Genomic DNA, 22,924 nt, shown 5'->3' on the forward strand with positions numbered 1-22,924 from the left:
AACATGGAGAAGCAGTTAACAGCAGCGCGTTGCATTTTCTTTTGTCTTGTGGATTCAAATGATGCATCAAAGCTGAACATTTCAGGGGATCAAGCAGGTCAACAACCCCCTTCTTTCATTTCCACACCTCTACTTAAGGAGCAGCTAGTTTATAAAGAGCTAAACCTTAGAGGTACCTTTATATCGTATCGTCATTTGTTGAAATGTTAACAACTGATCTGGCAGGGAATCTTTGACAAAGTCGTCTTTCTGAAAATGCATGTATGACCACATGTCTTCCTCCAATTGATCCACGGGGTTCCAGTTGCTCTTCCCTTTACTTGGCTGATTTAACTGCCGTGCAGACTTCATATACGGACTTCCATCTTCTAAGACATATCTGTTAATGACAGAAGACATCGGTGAAAAGGGAAATGCATGTGACATTCGAGATGTGAAAGTATACTGTGTAAAAAGAAAAATTATGAGTTATAAAATGTCAAGAGTTATTATTTAAATTCCCAATGCAGAAAATGTTCCTATTAGACAATAAGGATCGCTTCTTCTTTAAGTGTATGCTGCTTACTCGAGTGTCATCAGGCATGGATACAGGTTTGGGTTACTGGTAAGTCATTGGGTAAAAAATGCAAAAAAATTTAAAAAATGGTGGTGCAAGACATTAATAAGCCCAAGAATAATCTAAGCCATATTTCCTCTGCTTCATTTTTCCATGCTTTTAAGAACATAAAAAATGATAACTGCTGCTACTCTCTCTCTCTCTCTACAGGGTGGGCCATTTATATGGATACACCTTAATAAAATGGGAATGATTGGTGATAATAACTTCCTGTTTGTGGCACATTAGTATATGAGGGGGCAAACTTTTCAAGATGGGTGGTGACCATGGTGGCCATTTGGAAGTCGGCCATTTTGGATCCAACTTTTGTTTTTTCAATAGGAAGAGAATCATGTGACACATCAAACTTATTGGGAATTTCACAAGAAAAACAATGGTGTGCTTGGTTTTAACGAAAACAGGAGGAGAAAACTGGTGTGCTGTGCAACCATGGTCACGGGTTCAATTAGCAGCAGGAAACTGCAAGCCAACTTACTGTCTGTAGAGACAAAATATCACATGCTGTCTGTGAACTCATGTTACTGGGCTGCTGAATGTGATCCCAGCAGCCATTGTGCTGTAACTTGCAGCCTACAAAAGCCAAGCTTCGAGATTGAAAGCAATTAATAATCATGACAGTGTTAGTGGTGCCCGGCCAATTGTCTTTTGGAAGTGTATAATGTCATTGGCTTCAAGAAACAGAAAACTTATAGCCTGTAAGAATCTGTTGTTATACTGACAAAATATATCAATCTAACATTTTACCTGATAAAAAATCTCTCCAACACACATACAGCTATTAACTCTTTCAGGGCTGATGTCGACTTTTTTCAAAAGAAGGAGTTGATGGTAATCAACTGTAAACTGTGACAAAACCAACCGTTACGTTGGGCTCTCGTTGCTAGAAGGAAAGTTAGATTCATTGGTTTGTCCGAGATTCCCTGCACTGTCGTGAGTAGCATGGCGCACGCAACGGCAAAAATGGCACTGACATCTGGCGAAAGACCAAATCGAATACGAAAAGCAAAATAGTCTGTGGATGACGCTTTGTCTATTATCTCTGAATTGGACTCTGACTTGTCAGACTCAGATTTTGTGATCGAAAACGAATGTGAGGTTCCAGCTGCAGCTGATCGGTCCCAAGCTAATCATGTAGCTGACAATGTTTGCCAGGGAGGACTGCCACTTAACAATGATAAGAGGTAGAAACCAGATTGTAATGCACTGCAACCGTGACCGCTGCTGCTGTCCCAGCCACGTGAAGATAGCCTGGTGGCAAACTTGACAAACTGGCAGCCACAGCATGCAGCAGTAGACGTTTTATGTTGATTTCTGTGTGAAAGCATAATTTTTTGGAAAAAATATTCAGCCCTCAAAGAGTTAAAAGACATGTCTAAAAACACCTACAGTATATCGCTTTGTTGTGGGGACATACAAGAATGGTGCAACTTGTTCTTGGGCAATGATTTGTTTGTGAATCAAATGAAGGCAAGTCATGAAACTTGTTCTCGGGTAATGATTTAGTTTGTGAATTAAACAAACCAGAATTCTGATAATTATTCTCAGGTAATGATTCAGCTCGAACCTGAAAGAACTGGTGAATGACAAAATGTGGCACAGCCCATAAGCCGTAAAAAAAAAAATTGTCTGTTAAAATAATTGTTAGAAATTAAAATATTATGATATGGTTTAATTAAGTGTTGCTAATTTTTTAAATGTATAAAGAGAAATAAACATATTACTGTAGTGTAATATTATGTTAATACAGTGCCCTCCATAATGTTTGGGAGTTAAGACGCATTTCCCCCGCTGATCCACAGTTTAAAATTACAAATCAAACAATTCAGACGTGATTAAAGTGCACATGGCAGACTTTCAATTAAGGGGATTTGCACACATTTTGGTCAAAGCATGTAGAAATGCTAACACTTTTTCTACATGGTCCCACAAAAAAACTGAATCATCGGCTAAAATACTGCATTTCTACCTGTCTTTGTCAGCTTTTTCTATGTAGAATTAACGTTCATAGTTTCATCCTGTGGCTTGAAAGTACTGCTAACAGCTAGACTGGAAAAACCTATCAGGAAAGCCTGCTATGTCACAGGGCCAACCCTGGAAGCTGCTATGGAAAAGAGCATGGTGGCAAAATTGGATACGGTCATAAAAAATCCCCTGCAGGAGGCGCTCTTTTGGAGCACTTTGAGCCACAGGCTCACTCTACCATGATGTGCTTGGAAACACCTCCGGGGGTCTTTTTTTGCCCACTGCTATGGGGCAATTCAATGTTTCCACCCAATGTGCTTGTTCAGTTTGTTTTTATTTATTTATCGAGTGATTGTTTGACTGTATTACTAGTCATGTGAGTCTGCATCAATGTTTTTTTTTTTTTTTTAATGTGTCTGCTGATTTATACGTCTGAATTTCCCCAAGGGATTAATAAAGATAATCTAATCTAATAAGATAAAATAGTTTGTTACCTTGTTATTTCAATGGCATCCTCCAGGAAATACTGATCAACTGGAAATGTACAGCCTTATAAAAGAAAAACAAGCAAATAAGTTTATGGTATCAAACTAAACCAAAGCCTTTTGTTCCATGTTCCTGAATGTATCGGCAGGCATCTCGTTGGGAATAGCAGCAATTTCATGTTGAATGTTTTCCTTCAAATCTTCCACAGTGTAAGGTTTGTTCCAGTAGACTTTTCCTTTCAGCAAACCCCAAAGGAAGAAGTCTGGTGGTGTCAGATCTGGAGATCGTGGTGGCCAAAGCCCCTTTAAAGTGAGTGACCCTGTTGCCGAACAAGGACTCAATTTCTGCCATGTTCATTGCTGATGTGTGATACGTTGCTCCATCTTGCTGGAAGTAACCTTCTGTTAACTCACGATCATCCAGTTGATTCTGACATCGCTTAAACAAACTGGTGACCCAATAGGTTCACACCATGAAGATGCGCTGCTCAATACTGTACACCACCATTCTGATAGTAACAAGTAACCAAGTGAAGGGGTACGGGCAGGATGCACCCAGAAGTCGCAAACGGAGGTTAAACGTCGCGATGGCGGTCTGGTGCCTACCTCATCGCTGTGATGCAGGGGCATCCCAGCTTGTTCAAAGCTCCATATACTGAGGAGCACACTGCACGTTGATTCGAACAAAATACAGTATAATCTAAGTAAAATACAAACATTTGTGTAATTCAATGACACTGTATCAGGCTTCTGGAAAGTATGTTTAGCAATTAAATAAAAATATGTAATTATTTATATACAAAACATACACAATTATAGCAAGAATAACCCGCTGGCAGCAAAACAGGTAAATAACTGAAGTACGTTATAATATTACTGACTGCCAGCTAAAAAAAACGAATAGTTAACCTCAAGACAAGAGATCTCACCTGCTATGTTAACAATAGGACAGGAGCCAAAGTACTGGGAGAAAAGGGCCGCATTCAGCGTCGCACTCATTAATACAATACGTAGGTTAGGCCTCTGAACAATCAGATCTCTCAGGACCAATAACAAGAAGTCACTATAAGAAAACAGCAGCACATATACAGAAGTCATATATTTCAGGGAATCAAATTATCAACGCACAACGTTTTCTCTCTTGCACCCCGCTTCACAAAGAAAGAGACAGATATTACAGTGTCAACCCAAAAATAAAAAAAGCTACACAGTAAGAAATAGAAAATTAGTAAAAGTGGTTTGTGGACATAAACAGTTTACATACAAAGCAGAATCAGTGTACAAAACACATTGGAATGAATAATTCTTCGCAAAGCCAGTCAAATTTTATTTGTCACATGCAAATTATATGTAGAGTGCAATATGTACTGAAGTGTTTAATTGTTAGGCATTTAAGAGAAATATAAAGACAATAATATATTAATTAGTATTATTATTGTCTATCAATTCAAGAGCAGTAACTTCAGTAACATTGTATCAAGCTGCAAAGACAATGTAATGGAGTGTATTATCTAGCATATGGGTGAATAATTTGTATTTTTATATTGTGGAACAATATTAGATTTTAAAATGCAGGGAAGCTAAACAGATCAATTGTTCTGGTACATTTATGAAAACTATTAGATCAGATAAGACTTTTTGGATGCAGGTGAAATTCCAAAGGCCAATCCGTTCCAAATGAAATGACTGGCCAGCTAGCCTGGGGGAATACAGCTGCCTGAGATTAAAGGACATAAACAGGCCAACAGCTGGACTGGGCTGGAAAGGGGGCTGAGTCGGCCTGAGCTCAGTCATGAACAGATCCCCCCGCTAGTCCAAGAGGCATGTCAAGGATGGTAAGACTGAAGTTAGATGAAGGGTTGACAAAGGGGCAAAATGTCTCTCATTTGTCTGCTCCACTCATGTTAGAAGGTCACCCCATCCAAGGGCTTGCCGAACCAATTTTTAGTGTATGCAGGAAAATCAGACACAATTTCACTAGAAGAGCACCTTAGCATATGCCAAGTATGGTGGTGGTACCCTCATAGCTGATAGGGAACTGGAAAAAAGTGCCATCCCTGAAGGATATTCAGCCTTCATTTTAAGCAAGCAGGGTGTGCTGCTGGCTAAAGATCTGTCTCCCCGCTAATTAAGTGGTTAAGAGTCGTATCTTCAATTCAAAAACTCTATCCCATGCGATTTCCACTTCTAGTTTATAAAGTGTGCAGATTTTTCCGGAAGAATCCATTTAACAATATTTTGGTAAAAAATGCAGTTTATTGAATGTCGTCCACGGACGTGTGGATTATGCAATGTGAGTAAAATGAGAGTCGTCTTCTTTTGTCAACAGACATTCACCACATCATTTGCCATTCTACAGCACAGATCAATATTGGCTTATATTACATTAAATCCTTATTTTTTAATCTCTGTTGTGCTTGAACACGTGAAATTACAAGTTTTTTTTCTACAATCTACACGAGGTGGGTAACAATTTTTTGGGTATTTAAGTATTAATTGTTCATACAAAAAACTGAATTATGAAAAGCTACATTTATGGAAAAAATGAAATACGCCTTTCAATGTGATATCATCTGTCCACTCAAGTTATCTTTTATTTATCTATAAAAGCAAACAATTTCAAATGAAACAAATACTTTTGTTACTGAAGCTTAGCCAAAATGTCACCCTTTGTTGCTGCTTCACTTTACATATTTTTTAACAATACTTAATTAGCATTCTGATTTAGAAAAGAAAGGAGAGCAGGTTCTAAATATTACCTTTCCTCTGTTCGTTCATGTACTTCATCCACAATAACGTGAGTGACGCCACAAAGCTCCGCATCGCCCTCTAATCGTCTTAGCAGCACACCAGTGGTACAATACAGTAACCTAGTGGAGGGAGACTAGAAAATGAAAGTCCATGTAAGAATCAAAAAACATGGAGGTAGAAGTTAGGCCATTTCTAAATATGCAGAATACTAAGAATGAACTGACGCATTTACTTCTACTTGAACAGACTACTGCAATACCCCTGTTAGCCGAGGAAAGAACAGGGTCATCACACCTCCTTGAGTGTCGTAGAAGGTGACTAAAGGAGATTAACATCATGAAGACCACATGGCTGTAAAAACATTTACTCCAGTACCTCTTTTAAAGGGGCAACGGGCCAACACAGGTAAACCTGGAAAATGGCCATTAAACAGGAAGAAGGGCCGAATACGGCAATGTTTAGTGATAAGACTGTTCATAACGTTCTGTTTGCAGTTGATTCAAAATGGCACTGTAAGAATCAATTTCATTTTTTCAATGTATGTTCTCTATTTTGCCTTATACAATTTCTTTTATTAGGAGTTTGTTAAGTTTTTTGCATACTTCTTGAGGTCAGAGCACAGGGTCAGCCATTGTACAGCACCCATGGAGCAATTACAGACTAAGGGCCTTGCTCAGAGGCCTTAACCCAAGTAGGACCTCTTCTGGCAGTAACAGGGATTCAAACCAATAATCTTCCGGATACCAGAGCAGATTCTTAGCCTCAGAGCCACCATATCATTACTATAACTAAGCAGTATGAACCCATAACTTCTATTTTTAAATCTTTACCCAGTTAAGGGGTGCCTTCTTACATATAAAGCTTTATATTACTTATCTGAACATCCCTCTATCCATTATCCACCGTTTATCCGAGGTAGGGTCACTGGGGCAGCAGCCTAAGCAGGGAAGCCCAGACCTCCCTCGCCTCAGCTACCTCCTCTGGGAGGACCCTGAGGCGTTCCCATGCCAGCCGGGAGATACAATTCATCCAGCGTGTCCTGGGTCTGCCCCGTGGCTTTGTCCCAGGTGGGCATGCCCGGAACACCTCAGGGGGCATCCTGACCAGATGCCTGAACCACCTCAACTGACTCCTCTCAATGCGGAAGAGCAGCAACTCTACTCCGAGTCTCTGCCGGATAACTGAACTCCTTACCCTATCTCTATGGGAAAGTCCAGCCACCCTGTGGAGAAAACTCATTTCAGCCGCTTGTATCCATGGTCTTGCTCTTTCGGTCACTACCCAAAGCTCATGGCCATAGGTGAGGGTAAGAACGTAGATCGACTGGTAAATCGATCTGAACATATCACTGTATATAAACCAGAGTGCATGTTGTGATATGGTGATGCTAGTCTAGTAAATAATTACAAGTACAGTATCAATAAAACAACAGTGGGAGGTTGAACTGTTAGTTACAAGCCCTCCAAGATATGGAATGATCCACCTACTTCTGAAAGAAATGGTATATTGTTCTCACCATTTAAATTAAGACTGAAGACTCACTATCTTAACCTGGAGTGCTCTGACTTATAGCTGTTGATCAGCCGTGTTTACCTGCAACTCTGCTTAGAAGTTTTGCAAACAAAGATATAGAAGTAAGCACAACAATAGTTATAAATTATTACCGACCCTTCTCTGTTTCATTTTTTTACTTTGTATGTTGCTATGGCACTTGGTACCACTGCATTACTGCCAAGCTGATACATGGGAAAGAAAACAGAAATAATAGGGGCCTTGGAATTAAAAGATGACATTTTGTAATCTTCGTTTTAGACCACCTAGTAGAAACTGATAATAATGTAGAATATTCAGAAGGATGTGGGCATCCTAGTGCCCTGCATCACCAGAAATGTGGCTTTGTCTGACTTTGTCCTTGACTTTCCAGTATATCTGAAACCTTAACCACTACGCCACACTGTTTGCACTGCATTGGCCATACCTCAACTGTAGTATCAACAGATTTGTAAGGGTCTGTTTATGTTATTTAATCTGAAATTGCTTTTTTACTATATTTTTTATCTAATCTCTATTTGTGAGTGTATATCCAGCAATTTGTAAAATAGTAATTTGTATTTTAGCTGTAAACTTGTTGAAGCACACTAACTCTAAACTCAGTAAAGAGTCCTACTGTATATGAAAATAAACTCACTTGACATGTGGGATGTAGGAGGAAACCTGAAACACACAGAGAAATGCACGTGCAAACATGGCGAGAACAAACAAACTCCATGAGACAATGACTGGGCATGGGATTCAAACCCAGAATGCTGGATCTGTGAAGATGAAGCCCTGCTAACCGAGTCATTACTTCATAATTTGTGCTACATTTTGTGATGGTACAAAGATGGGCAGATGGACAGACATAACAAATCTTTATTTATTAAAAAAAAAAAATCATACACTGAAAACCAACATTTACAATTATTTGACTAGCAGACACTTGTATCCAAAGCAACTTATAAAGACGTCAATATAATCGAGTGACATCAGCCTGTTTGGGAATAAGTGTGACGTGACAAGGGGACAAAATTGATCATCACAAGTGAAGAGCGTAACATGTCAAGATTGGGAAGTATGCACATGCAGCATCTGCACGTATAAAAGGTGGCAGTGAGGCACTAACCTTTACACTCTCCAGCCTGATCTGGTAACCCACTGAAGTACCCAGACGCTCGGCTCTCTCATGAGCTACACGCTCGGCTACTGAGATTGCAGAGATTCTTCTGGGCTGAGTGCAAATGATATTGGTTACTGCATTTGGAGGACCTTTTAGAGAGTGGTCTAAAATGAACTGAGGAATCTGTGTGGTTTTTCCACATCTGGAAGAATAAAAAATAAATAAATAAAAATTAATTTTAAAATTTTAAGCATTTAAACTTTATTTCTAAAAAGTCGGGAGTGGTCTCCCATAGACTTTCTTGTATACTCAAAACCCCCAAGAGAATGATTATAATTTTACATTATGTACATTAAAGAACCATCAATAACAAATCAAATCAAATTAAATGATACAGTGGAACCTCGGGTCACGAACGTCTCGGACCACGTACAAATCGGTTATGACCAAAAAGTTCACCAAACTTTTGCGTATGTTCACGACCACACACTCGGGTGACGTACAAGCCAGTTTCCCTTCCAGTTCGTACGCGCCGATGATTTCCGCACGTGTTCAGTCTCTCCCTGTGCCTTCCCTATGCATTGAGCCAGCGGGCAAGAGAGAGAGAGCGAGCGCTGGCCGCATAAGACCAAGATGGCAGTTAAAGAATGCACCGGGCTTGTTCTTAAAGAGAGATTGATTCGAGCATTGTTTTAACCTTGTTGTATTTAATGAAGACTTTTTTCTATTGGATTTTAACCTCCACTTCACTTCTGTTTACAGCGATCGGTTCGTAGTGTGCATTGTTGCAATGTTACTTTTCTTGGTGGTTTATTAAATTACGGATGTTTCTAATGATTTTCCCTGTGCTTAAAACTCATTAAAAAAAAAAAAAGTGTTTACAGCGAGCGGTTTGTAAGGCTGTAGTGTGAACTCTAGCAATGTTATTTTTCTCTGTTCAAGGTTTTCCCAGTGCTACTTCAATGTTTTTACATTTAGTTTACTATTACGCTGTGCATTCTACAGTATGATTAACTATTTTTTATGCTTAAAAATCTTTAAAAAATATATTAAACATACAGTTTGTATGGTCTGGAATGGATTAGTTGTATTTACATACAATCCTATGGGGGAAATTACTTCGGGTCACGACCAAATCGGGTTACAACCAGACTTTTGGAATGAATTACGGTCGTGACCCGAGGTTCCACTGTATATTGAACAATTATTATAAAAGTAAAGTTGAATAAATCGGACTCTGCAGCTGCATGAATAAAAGGTAAAGTACCACTTCCGGTTAGCGGAAATAACGTTGATAGAAATCTACGTTATGTACTGAATACTTGTATACAAAATTTGGTTGGCCTAAGTGAAAGCGAACTCAAGTTATCGTGTTTACACACACACACGCACACACAGACAGACATACTTCCAAAAATGGTATTTTCGGACTCAGGGAGGTCTAAAACGTCGAGATTCATCAAAATCTCGCAATGGAATTTTTGGTGGATTCCAATACTTTCCCTATACTTCATATACGAGAAAGTAAAAAATGACTCATATAGGAGCTGAAAATACACATACATCTTCTTTTATCCCAAAAACCCTGCATATTTACTACAGGAATTGAATGGGCAAACTAACTCTGTACACAGCGACAATAAAGTACAGTCTATCCACTATTTTATCATATTAAAAAAGAGACAATAGAAGGAAGTAAAGAGCAAAAACAAAGCAACAAAACGGGAGACACTTAACAATCATTCACGGTCAGCTGCTCAGAACCCTAATTTGGGAGAGGCAGCATCCTAGTTTTTAAGTCTTGCAGTTACTTATGTGTAAATATCGATGAAAATCACTCAAACAGCACTCTATAAAGGCAAGAATTTGTATTGAATACTTTTTCCACCCCAAAAGATAACATTTTCTACGTGTTCTCGTCTGTACAATACAATACTTGCCAGGACTAACGCTGCACATGCTACATTGTTTAAGTATAATCTCTACAAAATACAAGTACGCTGTGGAGCCACCATCGGACATCAGTCCTGTGTGTTAATCAGTAAGGCTACACAGAAGGGAAACCCATTGGTCAAGTCAAGTCAAGTCGGGGAGCATGCACTGGCACAGTGTGTTGCCACTCTCACCACATGACTAAACAGCTCGGGATCCCAGTTGGCAACCGCCCCAGGTACACGCAGTCCAGTCCCACCCGCCGGAATTAACCGTCTATCTGGCGCAGCCTGGTGTTAAGTGGGTCCTCTTGGCCTGGTCCAGCCACTTGGGTCCCCAACAATGAGGACCAAATGAGCTGGATCACCCTCGGGGAAATGGCCGTAGTGCCGTAACTGACGCTCCTTCACAATGCAGGTAATGTGTCTCATTCGGGATTCCATGAGCAACCGCTCACTCAACACAAAGTCAAACCAATGGTTTTCCAGAGAGACACAGTACCAAAGGAGTCCAGTCTTCGTCTCAGGTCACTGGATAGCGTCCATGTCTCACAACCATATAGCAAGACAGGAAGCACCAGGATTCTAAAGACCTACGTCCTTTTGCATGAGAAAAGCGCTATATAAATGCAAAGAATTATTAGATAGATATCAGGAGCGCCACACACCCCTTTCCAGCGACCTCATGACCCTCCCATGCTCTCCCAATCCGTCTACTGACTTCATAGGAAGAGTCACCAGAGACATGAATGTCACTGCTGAGGTAAGTAAACCTCTCGACGAGGTCGACACTTTCCGCAGACATACACACTGCTGATGGCTATGCCCAAGAGGTCATTAAAGGCCTGGCTCTTGGTTTTCATCAGGACACGTGCAAGCCCAGACACTCTGACTCCTCACTCAGTCTCTCAAGCATCACAATCAGAGCCTCCTGTGGCACTGGAGTAAAATGTGCGTCCTGGTAGTAATGGCCAACTCAGGGACAAAAGCAGCTAGCAGTAACAGCGCAGAAGCTGATGAACCCTCAAAATTACAAAGATTTTTTATAAGACAGCTATCAGTCAAATCCTATTTATCAATCCTTTAAATATAACATTTCAAAATTATTTGGAATACAAAGGAACATATTAAAATGTTGAATTGTTTTGAATAGTTGTAGAAGGCAGTCTTACCCAGTCATTCCACTCACAACTAGAACTTGATTTTTACTCAACATTTCCAAAATGGCTTCTCTTTCTTGCCATGCAGGAAGCTTTTGTCTTTCTTGCAGCATCGAGAGAAAGCGTCTGGATGACTTCATTAAAAAAAACAAATCATAGATCATTTTTTTATTAAGACAACAGATACACAATTCACATTTTTACAACAGGACTGTTCTTTGCTTTAACTGGGAATGACATGTTCATAAGAGCATGTTCAGCACTTTTACCCACTGAGAGAATATTTTTTAGCAGTCAGTAGTTTTATTTTTTTGCGTTCTTTAATTCACTGACCTGTTTACTTCTGAACTGTCGGCACAGCTTAGCATTTTCCAGCTCCACACTTTCAGGTCGCCATTCAAATTTTTTGGTGAGTTTTTTCTTGAAGTTCACATAACTTTCATTCTCCACAGGTACGGTTTGAGTTTCCTCCTCTGCGTCTTCTTCATCCTCCAACTCAAAATCCTGCTTCACTGAAAGAGAAACAATACTTTATTAAAATGAATGATCAGGCCGCACAAAAGAATCCCATAGTGTAATATTTTATAAATGTTTTATATTTCAGTAAATTAGTTTAATGGCACTTGTCAATGTTCAAATAGGCACCGAAAAAGAAAACAAGTGTTTTGATTATTTAATAAAAATAATTTTTCCCAGTTGGAGCAAAAATGCAGAAATGTTACATGCACTTTGGTTTTCTAGGGGGAGAAAATGTTTCCAAGAAATAAGGACATATTCCAAACCTCCAGGATTTGATTCTTTTGGTAATAAACAGTGGTTTGTTTTTTTTACAAATCCTTCTACTTTGTATTATGATGAGCGTAAATGCCATAATGAGTGGACTGGCATCCTGACTGAGACTGGAACCTTACCTGGCTGGGAGGCCATTACAGAAGAACAGTTTGCTTGGATGTGCATCCTGGCTGGGATGGCTCCTGCTCCCTTTACTAGTGGGGGTGAGGAAATAATGGATGGATTGGGGGACACAGCATATAAAGGACAGTCCTCCCCCCAGTACAGTAGGTGGCAGTGTTCTCTTGGGCTACCCCCAGCTGGGACAGCCACAGGGCTACATGGGATGTGTAGTACGGGAACACAGACATGTTGGCTTCACTAGGGCCCACTGCCAGAAAAAGAAGCTTTAACCAGGCTCGAAAGAGCTTCCCGGTTGTAATACTATGGCACCGGAAATACTCCCGGGTCAAATATAAAAGAAGCCACCTTACCTCACCTCACTCTAGAGGTCAGAGTCGGGAGGAAGAATGCAACACCTGCTGGAGGAGATAAGGAGGAGAAATGGATGGATGGTATTATGAATGTTTAACTAGAATAGCACGTAAAATGAACGGTGCAAACTACAGTAGAAGAACTCTTGACCTGAACATAGGACTGAGTTGGTGTGTCTGAGATTTGGGGCTTGGTGGCTCCCTACTGGCCACTTCAGATAACTCCACTTTTCATTCTTCTGCTCAAAGTGCAGTGGCTAAAAAGACTTCTGTTTCAACCGAGTGCCACTTCGTTTATGTGCTAAACGCTTTTCATTTTTCCCTTGTCAATGTGTTCAGTACATAGCTTTTCCTACATAATGCTAAGATTTTAGCAGTGAAATATTACAAGCAAATTTTGTCATTACGTGGAAAAAAATGACACGATACAAGCACACCTTCTTAACAAAAAAAAAAAAAAGTCATCTTCCCTCAGTTGTGCTGAAATTGCTTTCAAAGAAGCCTAAAATCTGTAAACCAACTCAAAACTCAAAGTTTCACCCCCATCTGTGTGTGTGTATATATATATATATATATATATATATATATATATATATATATATATATATATATATATATATATATATATATAAAAAAAATCCTAAGCCTAAAAGTGCAACAATGATGTTTTTATGTCATATTTTTTGTCATGCTTTAAAATCGGGCTTATTTTAAAACCTACATATATATGTTTGGCATCACTCTTTTCAGATTTTATCGAACTTTATTGTGACACTGTTAGATTTTCAGATTTTTATTCCATTTTTAAATTATAAACTAAAAAATATCAAGAACTCACATCCCGCGAGACGAGACTTTGAGAAATTTAACCACGCCTGGGCCGGAAATAAAAGACAAAGAGTAGGACGGCAGCTGTGCAGGCTTTTAAATGTTTGAAGCCCTGCACGAGATGGAGATCATGCTCAGCAGCAGTAAGCCAGCAGCTGATCGAGCAAAGAGGAGGTTAAAAAAACCACACACAAACAAAAAAAAACTATTTGTTTCCCATTGTATGACTGTTTAAGAGGGGGTTTCGGAGGAGCGGCTGTCTCTCCTTGGAGTGCGTTCAGTCCCCCCTCTTCACAACATGAGTGGCAAGAGATGCAAAGTGGATGGTGAGCGAAGCGAGCAGGGGGAACCTCCTAGTGTGTGTGTGTGATATGAAAAAGTGGCCCGCCTTAACTGAGACGATTGCATTACATGGTCAAGAGAAAAATTATCAAATTTGGTACTCACATTTACAGAAGATGCTGAAAACAATCTGCTTGTGCATCAATACATCTTGGTTCCCGTTTCAGCATGTTCATGCACACTCTTTGCAATGTCATGGAAGTTGTCTTAGCGGAGGCAGGCCACCCCATATCTATCTATCTATCTCTCTCTCTCTGTATATATAAAATATATATATATATATATATATATATATATATATATATATATATATATATATATATATATATAAAATATATATATATATATATATAAAATATATATATATATAAAATATATATATATATATATATATATATATATATATATATATATATATATATATATATATATATATATATATATATATATATATATATATATATATATATATATACACATTTTTAGCAATAAAATGCCTTGCATTTTTCATTGCAATCGATGGTGCCTTCCAAGCATTTTTAGTAATAAAATGTGCATTACAAACATTCACCGTTTTTTTTTTTTTTACAAATCCCATACCAAATGGCATATAATGTGACATATGCATTCTATTGCACACTGCAAACTTTAACGCTGAGGTCTACGTTGAGTACTTAAGAGTTCAACCTGCCTTTGATGGGTGGAACAGCGCATGCATATGTAAGCAAAAGAAGATCAAGAGGAGATATGACTGAAGTGTTTAAAGTGATGAAAGGCATTAGTCCAGTGGATCGAGACTGTGACTTTAAAATGAGTTTATCAAGAACACGGGGACACTGTTGGAGACTTGTTAGGGTGAATTTCACACAAACATTAGGAAGTTTTTCTTTACACAAAGAACAACAGACACTTGGAATAAGCGACCAAATAGTGTGGTAGACAGCAGGTCTTGAGGGACTTCAAAACTCGACTTGATGTTATTTTAGAAGAATTGAGTGGACAGGATTGGCGAGCTTTGTTGGGCTGAGTGGCCTGTTCTTCTCCAGATTGTTCTAATGTTTTCTTTGCTAACATGTGCATCAATGCAAACACATAGCCATGCAGTTTCCATTGGGTCAGACTGAAGAGCTCAGTGACTTTAAACGTGGCACTGCTATAGGATGCCACCTTTGAAATTTTTGCGCTGCTAGATCTGGCCTGGCCAACTGTAAAGCATTAAGGAGCAACAACAGCTCAGCCACAAAGTGGTAGACCACTGAAACTCCCAGAGTGGTGATGCAGAGGGCCAAGAAATCGCCACTACTCTGTTGCATCATTCACAACAGGGTCCTAAACTGCCTCTGGAAGCAACACCAACATGAGAACTTTGTGTCGGGAGCCTCATGAAATGGGTTTCCACGAACAAGCCTAAGATCGCTATGTGTAATGGCGCATGGAGAATCTGGGAGGAAACCCCACAAGGACACTGGGAGATCTCTGAAAAGATAATTTACCTAAATCCTGAACATAAACAGCTGAATCGCCACATTACCTTTCATAGGAAACAACTGAACTCAGACTCTCGGATCTCATTTTACTGCAGTAAATCAGCTACCCTCACGACCCATGATAGCTGCTGGTTTACTGCTTTTACAAAAAATACTAAACTATCACATTACCTAGGCTTGCAACACTGCTTATGCATATTTACATGACATTTTGGGAACTGTTAGCTGTTTATGCTAATTAACATTTCCCTTTTCGGAGAGTAAATAATGAAAACGTCAAGCGTCAGATTTTTTGAAAGGCCTAATTAGCCCCTAATGAGTAATGAGTTGTGACAGACTGGTAAAGGATGCCAGGGAATACTCGTAACATGCAGGCTGTCAACAGTCCACAATCTTTTTTTTTTTTTTAATACGGCAGGACAGAACAGTTCAGGCCCCTACTTTGATAATAAATTAAATAAAAGACGACATTCTGTAATTTACTTTCCTCAGAATGTTAAAACATCTGAAATTAAAACTGGCATCTGCCATGACTAGAGAGGAAACAACTCACTTGCCATCTGCTTATCAATTAAGAAATGAAATTATCAATGACCATAAATACTCTGAGCACATTCACAAATGCAGTTGAGACATGTGGAGCTTTAAGATAAATTACAAATATCAATGATTAAGTTTTTGGATGTAAAAGAGATGAGCTTGTCATTTCAGCTTTACCTTCCAGAGGCTGGCTAACACTTCTTGTGGAGATTTCACTGGAAGGATTATTGCACTTGGTACTTCGGGTTTTTGTGGAAAGGCTGCATGGGAGTACTGGTGGAGGAACACTGAACGTGTGGTGAGCAATACTTAGAAGTTCCGTTATTTTAGCTTCATTTTCCAAGCATGAAATCAAGGTGAACACAGCAGGTCCTCCAGTCTCAGCTGCAACTAAGGCTTCTCCAAAGAGATATTCAGAAATGTGCAAACGACCTGGCAAGGGCACCTTTTCATCAGTGCTTGTAAAGGCCACCACAGGAGCTTGATAAGGGTATCTGTTCCCCTCAGGGAAGCGGATCTCCAGTTCATAAAGCGGAGGAGAAAAGGCGTCACCATACACCTGACTTGAATTGATGGGATTTCTTAATACATTTAGTGTCACATCTGAAGGGACGTGATGCTTAAATCGACATCTCGCCCCAAACCGACAACCTCCTTCTTTCATGAAAAACCTGCACACGTCCTTAGGAGGAAACTGACTGGCTTCTCTCTTCATTTTCATTTCTTTGTTGTTGTTAAGTGCAGAAGGTAGAAAGTCGGGGGCGAGGTTTACCGTCCATACCCTGTTGCGGATACGCTCACAAAATTTGATTCCATATATCGAAGCGAGGGCAAAAGCTTCCTCTTGCCGCTGCAGCATGCAGTCCTGCATTGTGATTTCCTCAGACAAGAAAACGGCGTTAGTCCTCGTTCCATATTTTCCCGTGTAGCACTGCTGCATTAGAACCTCCAAGGCGGCCCCGACATCTCGGTTACACGCTTCTAATGCCAATTTACTCCGCTCCCTGTCAAAGCCGTACCTGTGGAAAAAGGAAGCAGATGAAAATTCATGACATAACGGTGAAATATGACACGACTTACAAAAGTGGACTGAAATAAAGGATCATTTTTATGAGTTGCATAAAATAAACACATTTAAAAAATGACATCACAAGTAAATATAAAGATCTTTTCAACAAAATGTTTGCTGTTTGCATGGTGTGACGGATGGAGGGGCCGGGATGCCCCTGCAACATATATGCCAGAGGGGCAGGGATGGGAAGCCCAGTATCTCCCCCTGAATGCTAGATGGCAGCCTCCCTGGGTTGCAGCAGTGCCTCGGACTCTCCCGGGGCTTCATGGGGGTTGGAGTTCTGTGGAGCCCTGTTGGGTTCTGCAGGTGCCGCCAGGGGGTACTGCAGCAGGAGCTGCTGGCCCCTTTTGGGCACTGGTTTTGCCACATCCGGGTACCCAATAAAAGGATCCAGCGACCACCACTCTGCAGCCAGAGTCGGGTGGAGGAGGACAAGGTTGCCTGGGAGGAGTGGTCGTGCCAGAGAGAGAAGAGTGATTCGGTGTTTTGAGTTTGTGCTTGGGACTGTGTTGTGCCTGTGGGGTTCCCGGGGAAGACGTGCCCCACAGGTGAAGAAAAATAAATATTTGTTTTATTTTACACGTGCCTCCGTGTGAATCTGTGTTGGGTCGGGCACATATATAGCGCCTTTCTTACAATGGATAAAATTAAACAAGACGTGCATAGATGGTCTACCCTCCATCTTACTTTAGAAGTAACAATTAACATTGTGAAGATGAATATCCTCCCTAAGCTTCTGTTCCTATTTCAAAACATCTCCATATACATTAACAAATATTTTTTCAAAAAAATTGGATTCAATCATAACCTCATTTATTTGAAATTCGAAAAATCGACGCATTTAAAAGGCGACCCTACAACAACATAAAATCAGAAGGTGGCATGGCACTACCGAATTTTCAGTTTTACTACTGGGCAGCAAACATACAAGCTATACAAATCTGGACATCGACACAAATAGACGAACACACACAGGCGTGGTCCGCAATAGAAATGAAATCCTGCAGCACTTCTTCATGTTCCTTGCTTTGTACCCCAGTAAATAATACAAGTTATCGTCAATATGCTAACAACTCATTTGTCCTTCATTCACTCAGAATATGAGACCAATGTAGAAAGCACTTCAAGTCAGAGAATATCTGTCTCACCTCTACGTGATTAACAGCCTCTCGAACTTACAGTGTTTTTAATGTTTGAAAAACGTATGGAATTAAATCATTTATAGATTTGTATATAAATAATTAGGGGGCTTCTCCCACCCCCTACTTCTCTCGCAGGATTTCACTTTCACCAAACAACAAATCTTTTAATTCTCATGGATACGCCTCTTTAACGGCAAGACGAATTATACAATCTACAAGTCTCCGATTTAAAGTTTAAATCCGAACAATATATTCAATCTCTTTTCGCTGTTCTGTTATTTCACTGAGTAATAATTTCCGTCTGTTTGTGCTAATGCAATCTTTACTATCCTTTTTTTGAGACTTTTGAATTTTTGTACTTCCATTATCTATAACCTGCTCTGCATGTGTACTGCGCCAATGTTTTTGAATTCTTTACGACGTTCTACTTTGTCATCTACTCTTTGTCTTTTATTTCTGGCCCTGGGCATGGTTAAATCTCTTGGCACGGTTAAATCTCTTGGTACAAAGATTCGTCTCGTGAGACGTGAAAGTGTCTCTCTGAGAAAATCACGTCTTGCCTCCTTCCAAGATTTTTTTTTTTTTATAATACAGATGACTTTGCACCCTATGAACAATTACATTCCAAACTGAATCGCCCATCAACACAATTTTTCTACCATCTCCAAATTAGAAACTTTGCTAAACAAAATCTGCCCAGTTTTCCTTACCCCCCACCTATTTCTATTCCAGAAGAGATATTGATCAGTCTTGGGGACTCACAGCATTTCTATAATATATAAAAACATTTTAAAGTCCCTTCCTTTTAAAGATCTCAGAGTACTGTAGGAAAAGGATCTCTTACTCAATATTTCAGAAACAGAGTAGAAGGCAGCCAGCCACAGGCACAGAATTCACTCGAGCTCCATATGTGCAAAGCATTCCATTTTTCAACTTAAAATCTTTTATCGCGCACATCGAACTCATTTGAAATTGTCCAAGATGTTTACAGGGCAAAATCAACCTGTGAACACTGCAATCGAGCTCCAGCCTTACTGGGCTGCATGTTCTGGGCCTGCACCAAATTAACGTTATTTTGGACCAAAAGTTTTAAATGCCTATCAGACAGCCTTGGTGTCACAATCCCACCTAACCCATTGTAACAGCTGTGTTTGGTGGGCTCACAGGTGAATAAGGAGAAACAAACTGTAATGGCCTTCACTTCACTGTTGGCACGTAGACTTGTTTTGCTCAACTGGAAGAATCCTAACCCAGCTCTTTTAAGTCAGTGAGTAACGGATGTTATATTATTTGAAATTGTAAAAAATCTAATTCTCACTTAAGAGTATCTGTAGAGAACTTTTTTAAAACCTGGCAGGACCTAATCAATAACATTTTAGAATAAGCATTTATATTGGGGAGAAGACTCCTTTCTCTCTTTACTACTCTTAACAGTTTTGCTCGGGTTGATGGCCTTCCTCTCTTTCTCTTGGGTGTAGAGAGAGAAAGAGAGGTTAGGAGCCCACGCTGACAGCACATTGCCGCACCCAACACATGACAAACCAACTCAGGACCTGAGTGCAGCCATATGACGGTTAACACCTCAGCACCACACCAGTTCAGATGGAATGGAACTGGGTATGTTTTTTTTTATGGTGGCTGGAATGTCAATTCTGCCACCAACCCCAAAATGTTTCTCTGCACGTTGGAGGGTCTACATGCAGGGCTGGATAACGCCATACCCAGGATGGAGCAGTTGAAGGTTAAGGTCCATGCTCAAGAGCCCAACGAAGTAGTAGAGTCACTTTTGCCGTTTATGGAATTCGAACTGGAAACCTTCCAACTGCCAGTGCAGATCCCTAGCCTCATGGAAGGGGAGGCTGATTTGAATTTAGCTTTGTTAAGTTTGACTTGATTGTATGGAATGTTACATGCTTTTAATAAATTCAATAAAGAAGAATAAAAAAATGGAAATTGCAACCCCAGCCCCCTAATATGGTGTGTGATTATGAACCAATGCTTTAGAAATTTAGCTTTAGCAGCTGTGCAGTTCCAATTTACTTCTTGCTACATCTTTAAAAGCACTATGTGCTAAATGAGGCTAAAGTGTATGCCTCAGTTAAATGTCGTAACTATTCTGCACACTGCACACTTCACACATGAACCTTTACTCCATATTTTAACTTGTTTAATTACACAAGTGTCTTTATTCCCAAAATAATTAGCAGTTGTTGTACAATGCTGACTGTGGAAGTCGGTGGATAAAAAGATTGATGTGATCCTTGAGAAATACTTTAGGATTAGAAACAGAAGAGAAAGAGTGGACATAAGTCAGGCAGAAAATCAAATAATTACAACTACCCTGAAACAAGAACAATGCTGCACTAGAAACTATTGTTCCTTTTCATTTGTATTGTCAAATCAATATGATTTAGGTAGTTTTGTACTAAATTTACTCCACAGTATAAACGCTATTAGTCTGTGAATGCTGGAATCTTAGAACATGACAGCCATCCAACACTAGCAATGAAAGAGAGCAAAGGTTACTAAAGGCTGAAATGTTGCCATATGTTGCAGTCCAAACAGTCCAAAATAGTAAATACAGGCACTCGACTTACGACATTTGCTTTATGACTGCTACCGCGTCTCGCGTTTGGCACTATGAGTGTTGCTAAGCTGGGCATACGACAGTTTTCACCATGACAGCTCTCTCCTTCCTACTATATCTTGTCGGTGTGGCCCTATGGTATGACTCTTTCATCTCAGTCTCAGTTTATTACTTATAGCAGTTTCGACTACGTTCAGTTACATTTCTCTTAGAATTACCATTTATTTCAAAACCCCTAAACATGTCCACCAAGAGGAAAATTCTTTTGTCTACTCCTGGCCCTGCCAAGAAGGAAAGACAGACCATGGATCTCAACATAAAAAAGAAAGGAGTTCAAGCAGTGTGAGGGAGGAAAGAAAGTCAATGTGATCGCTTGCGGCCTTACGCTATCCCCATTCTACAGTGCTGACAATTTTGAAGGACAAAGAAAGGATTATACTAAAGATTGTACTAAAAATAATAAAAAAAAATCTACACAATGAGCCAAGAATGATGATAAAAAAAGGATATAAAACAATCAATATGGCTTAAGGGTCTTATTTTACAGTACTATACATACAGTCACGTTTAAATACAATTACTAGTCCGTCTTACGTCCAGATAGTCTTACGACCGGTGGGTAAGAACCAAACGTGGTTGTAAGTAGACAACTGGTTATACCCCATTGAAACTGTCGACTTTTTCAAAATATCTGAATAGCCAAACATTAAATCTTTATGCAGACAGTGCCTACAGATAAAGGTGATGTACTTGAACAAAAAGTAAAAATGTTCTGTGTGTTTACTCATGTGCCCTTCGTGTAACATTAGATTTTGATTGAAGATTAGAAAACACTCAGTGTCAAAAATATGTAGTCACAGACAAAATCAAGAAATAGGCAAATTTTTCACAGCGCTGTATATTCTCCAAGGTTCTTGCTACTTTTCCCATAAATAATACCTGCAGAGCTTTCCAATGGCAAATGGGGAAGGGGGTGTCTTGCAAACTTCTTGGACTTCCCAAGAATCAGACTTAAATCTGGAGTAGTCCGGGCGTTCTAAGGGCTCATCATTGGTCAACCAGTACTGATCGTCTTCTCGGTAATCCAGTTCATCATATTCCTCTGGTTCGGGTTCGGACCCTGACTCCACTCTGCCAGGACATGAAAAGTGAAAATGTGTTCATTAGGCATTCTCAGATACACACAGGAAGCAAAGACAAATGTACAATTGGGCAGAAAAGTATCAGCTTTACCTTAAATAAGATGAACAGGAGGCTAATTCAAGGCCTTGTAAACTAAAGGAAATATCCACCCATTTTGTTATTAATGTATTTCTATGGTAACAGGTCAAGGGGAATCAGGATTTCTTCTAACTCTCCATGAACATATACAGTGGATTCAGAAAGTATTCCGACCCCTTCGCTTTCTTCACACTTTATCGTATTGTAGACTTTAAATAGATAAATATGCCATTTGTACCAATTAGGCTACACTCCATAAGCCTAAACATGTTTTTAGAATGGCTTACGATTTTATTAAAAATCAAAAATGAAAAGTAAAGTATTCAGACCCTTAACTCAGAACTTGGTAGAAACCACTTTGACAGCAATTCAAGCTCAGAGTCACCTCAGGTTAAGGGCAGATGATCCCTTTCATCCCAGCAGATCCTCTCAAGATCTGTACGCGGCCATCTTCAGGTCTCCCCACACGGGTTCTATGGGGTTTAAGTCTGGGCGACTCGAGGACAGTCAGGCACTTGTTCCAAAGCCACTCCAAGTGTTGACTTGGCTGTACGCCTCAGATCATTGTTGTGCTGAAAGGTGAACAGTCACCCCAGGCTCTTTTCTCCACATGTTCTGCCACTGTCCCCTGTCTTTTCCTTTTGAACACATGTATGTCACCTATTGTCTTGCATTTCCTTGGTTAACTCTTCTTTAAGACCTTTCTAGGCTTCCATTTAAACTTCCTCAATGCAAGTTATTTTGTCAGGGCACCCTGGCAGCCAATTCTTCCTTCCCACTGGAAGACACCTGAATACATTAATGTTGGCAACTGGCCATCCTCCTTCGATAACATAATACATTTGCGGTTGTCTGTAGTGAGGATTAATGATGCTTCCG

General features: G+C 39.8%; 1 protein-coding gene across 1 annotated transcript in view; it reads right to left on the reverse strand.

Moving 5' to 3' along the window:
* Nucleotides 1-22,924, reverse strand: part of dhx57 (DEAH (Asp-Glu-Ala-Asp/His) box polypeptide 57) — a 74,425-nt gene that overhangs the window by 38,091 nt on the left and 13,410 nt on the right. Inside the window, exons 4-12 of the mRNA XM_039739067.1 lie at nucleotides 21,764-21,955; nucleotides 16,201-17,042; nucleotides 11,895-12,073; nucleotides 11,574-11,695; nucleotides 8,477-8,672; nucleotides 5,823-5,947; nucleotides 3,993-4,126; nucleotides 3,073-3,127; nucleotides 177-379 (exon numbers count right to left, since the gene is read on the reverse strand). Of these exons, the coding sequence (XP_039595001.1) occupies nucleotides 177-379; nucleotides 3,073-3,127; nucleotides 3,993-4,126; nucleotides 5,823-5,947; nucleotides 8,477-8,672; nucleotides 11,574-11,695; nucleotides 11,895-12,073; nucleotides 16,201-17,042; nucleotides 21,764-21,955 (2,048 nt within the window). The remainder of the gene's footprint in view (nucleotides 1-176; nucleotides 380-3,072; nucleotides 3,128-3,992; nucleotides 4,127-5,822; nucleotides 5,948-8,476; nucleotides 8,673-11,573; nucleotides 11,696-11,894; nucleotides 12,074-16,200; nucleotides 17,043-21,763; nucleotides 21,956-22,924) is intronic.

The sequence above is a fragment of the Polypterus senegalus genome, chromosome 16, assembly GCF_016835505.1.
Source record: "Polypterus senegalus isolate Bchr_013 chromosome 16, ASM1683550v1, whole genome shotgun sequence".
In the NCBI taxonomy this organism is placed as follows: domain Eukaryota; kingdom Metazoa; phylum Chordata; class Cladistia; order Polypteriformes; family Polypteridae; genus Polypterus; species Polypterus senegalus.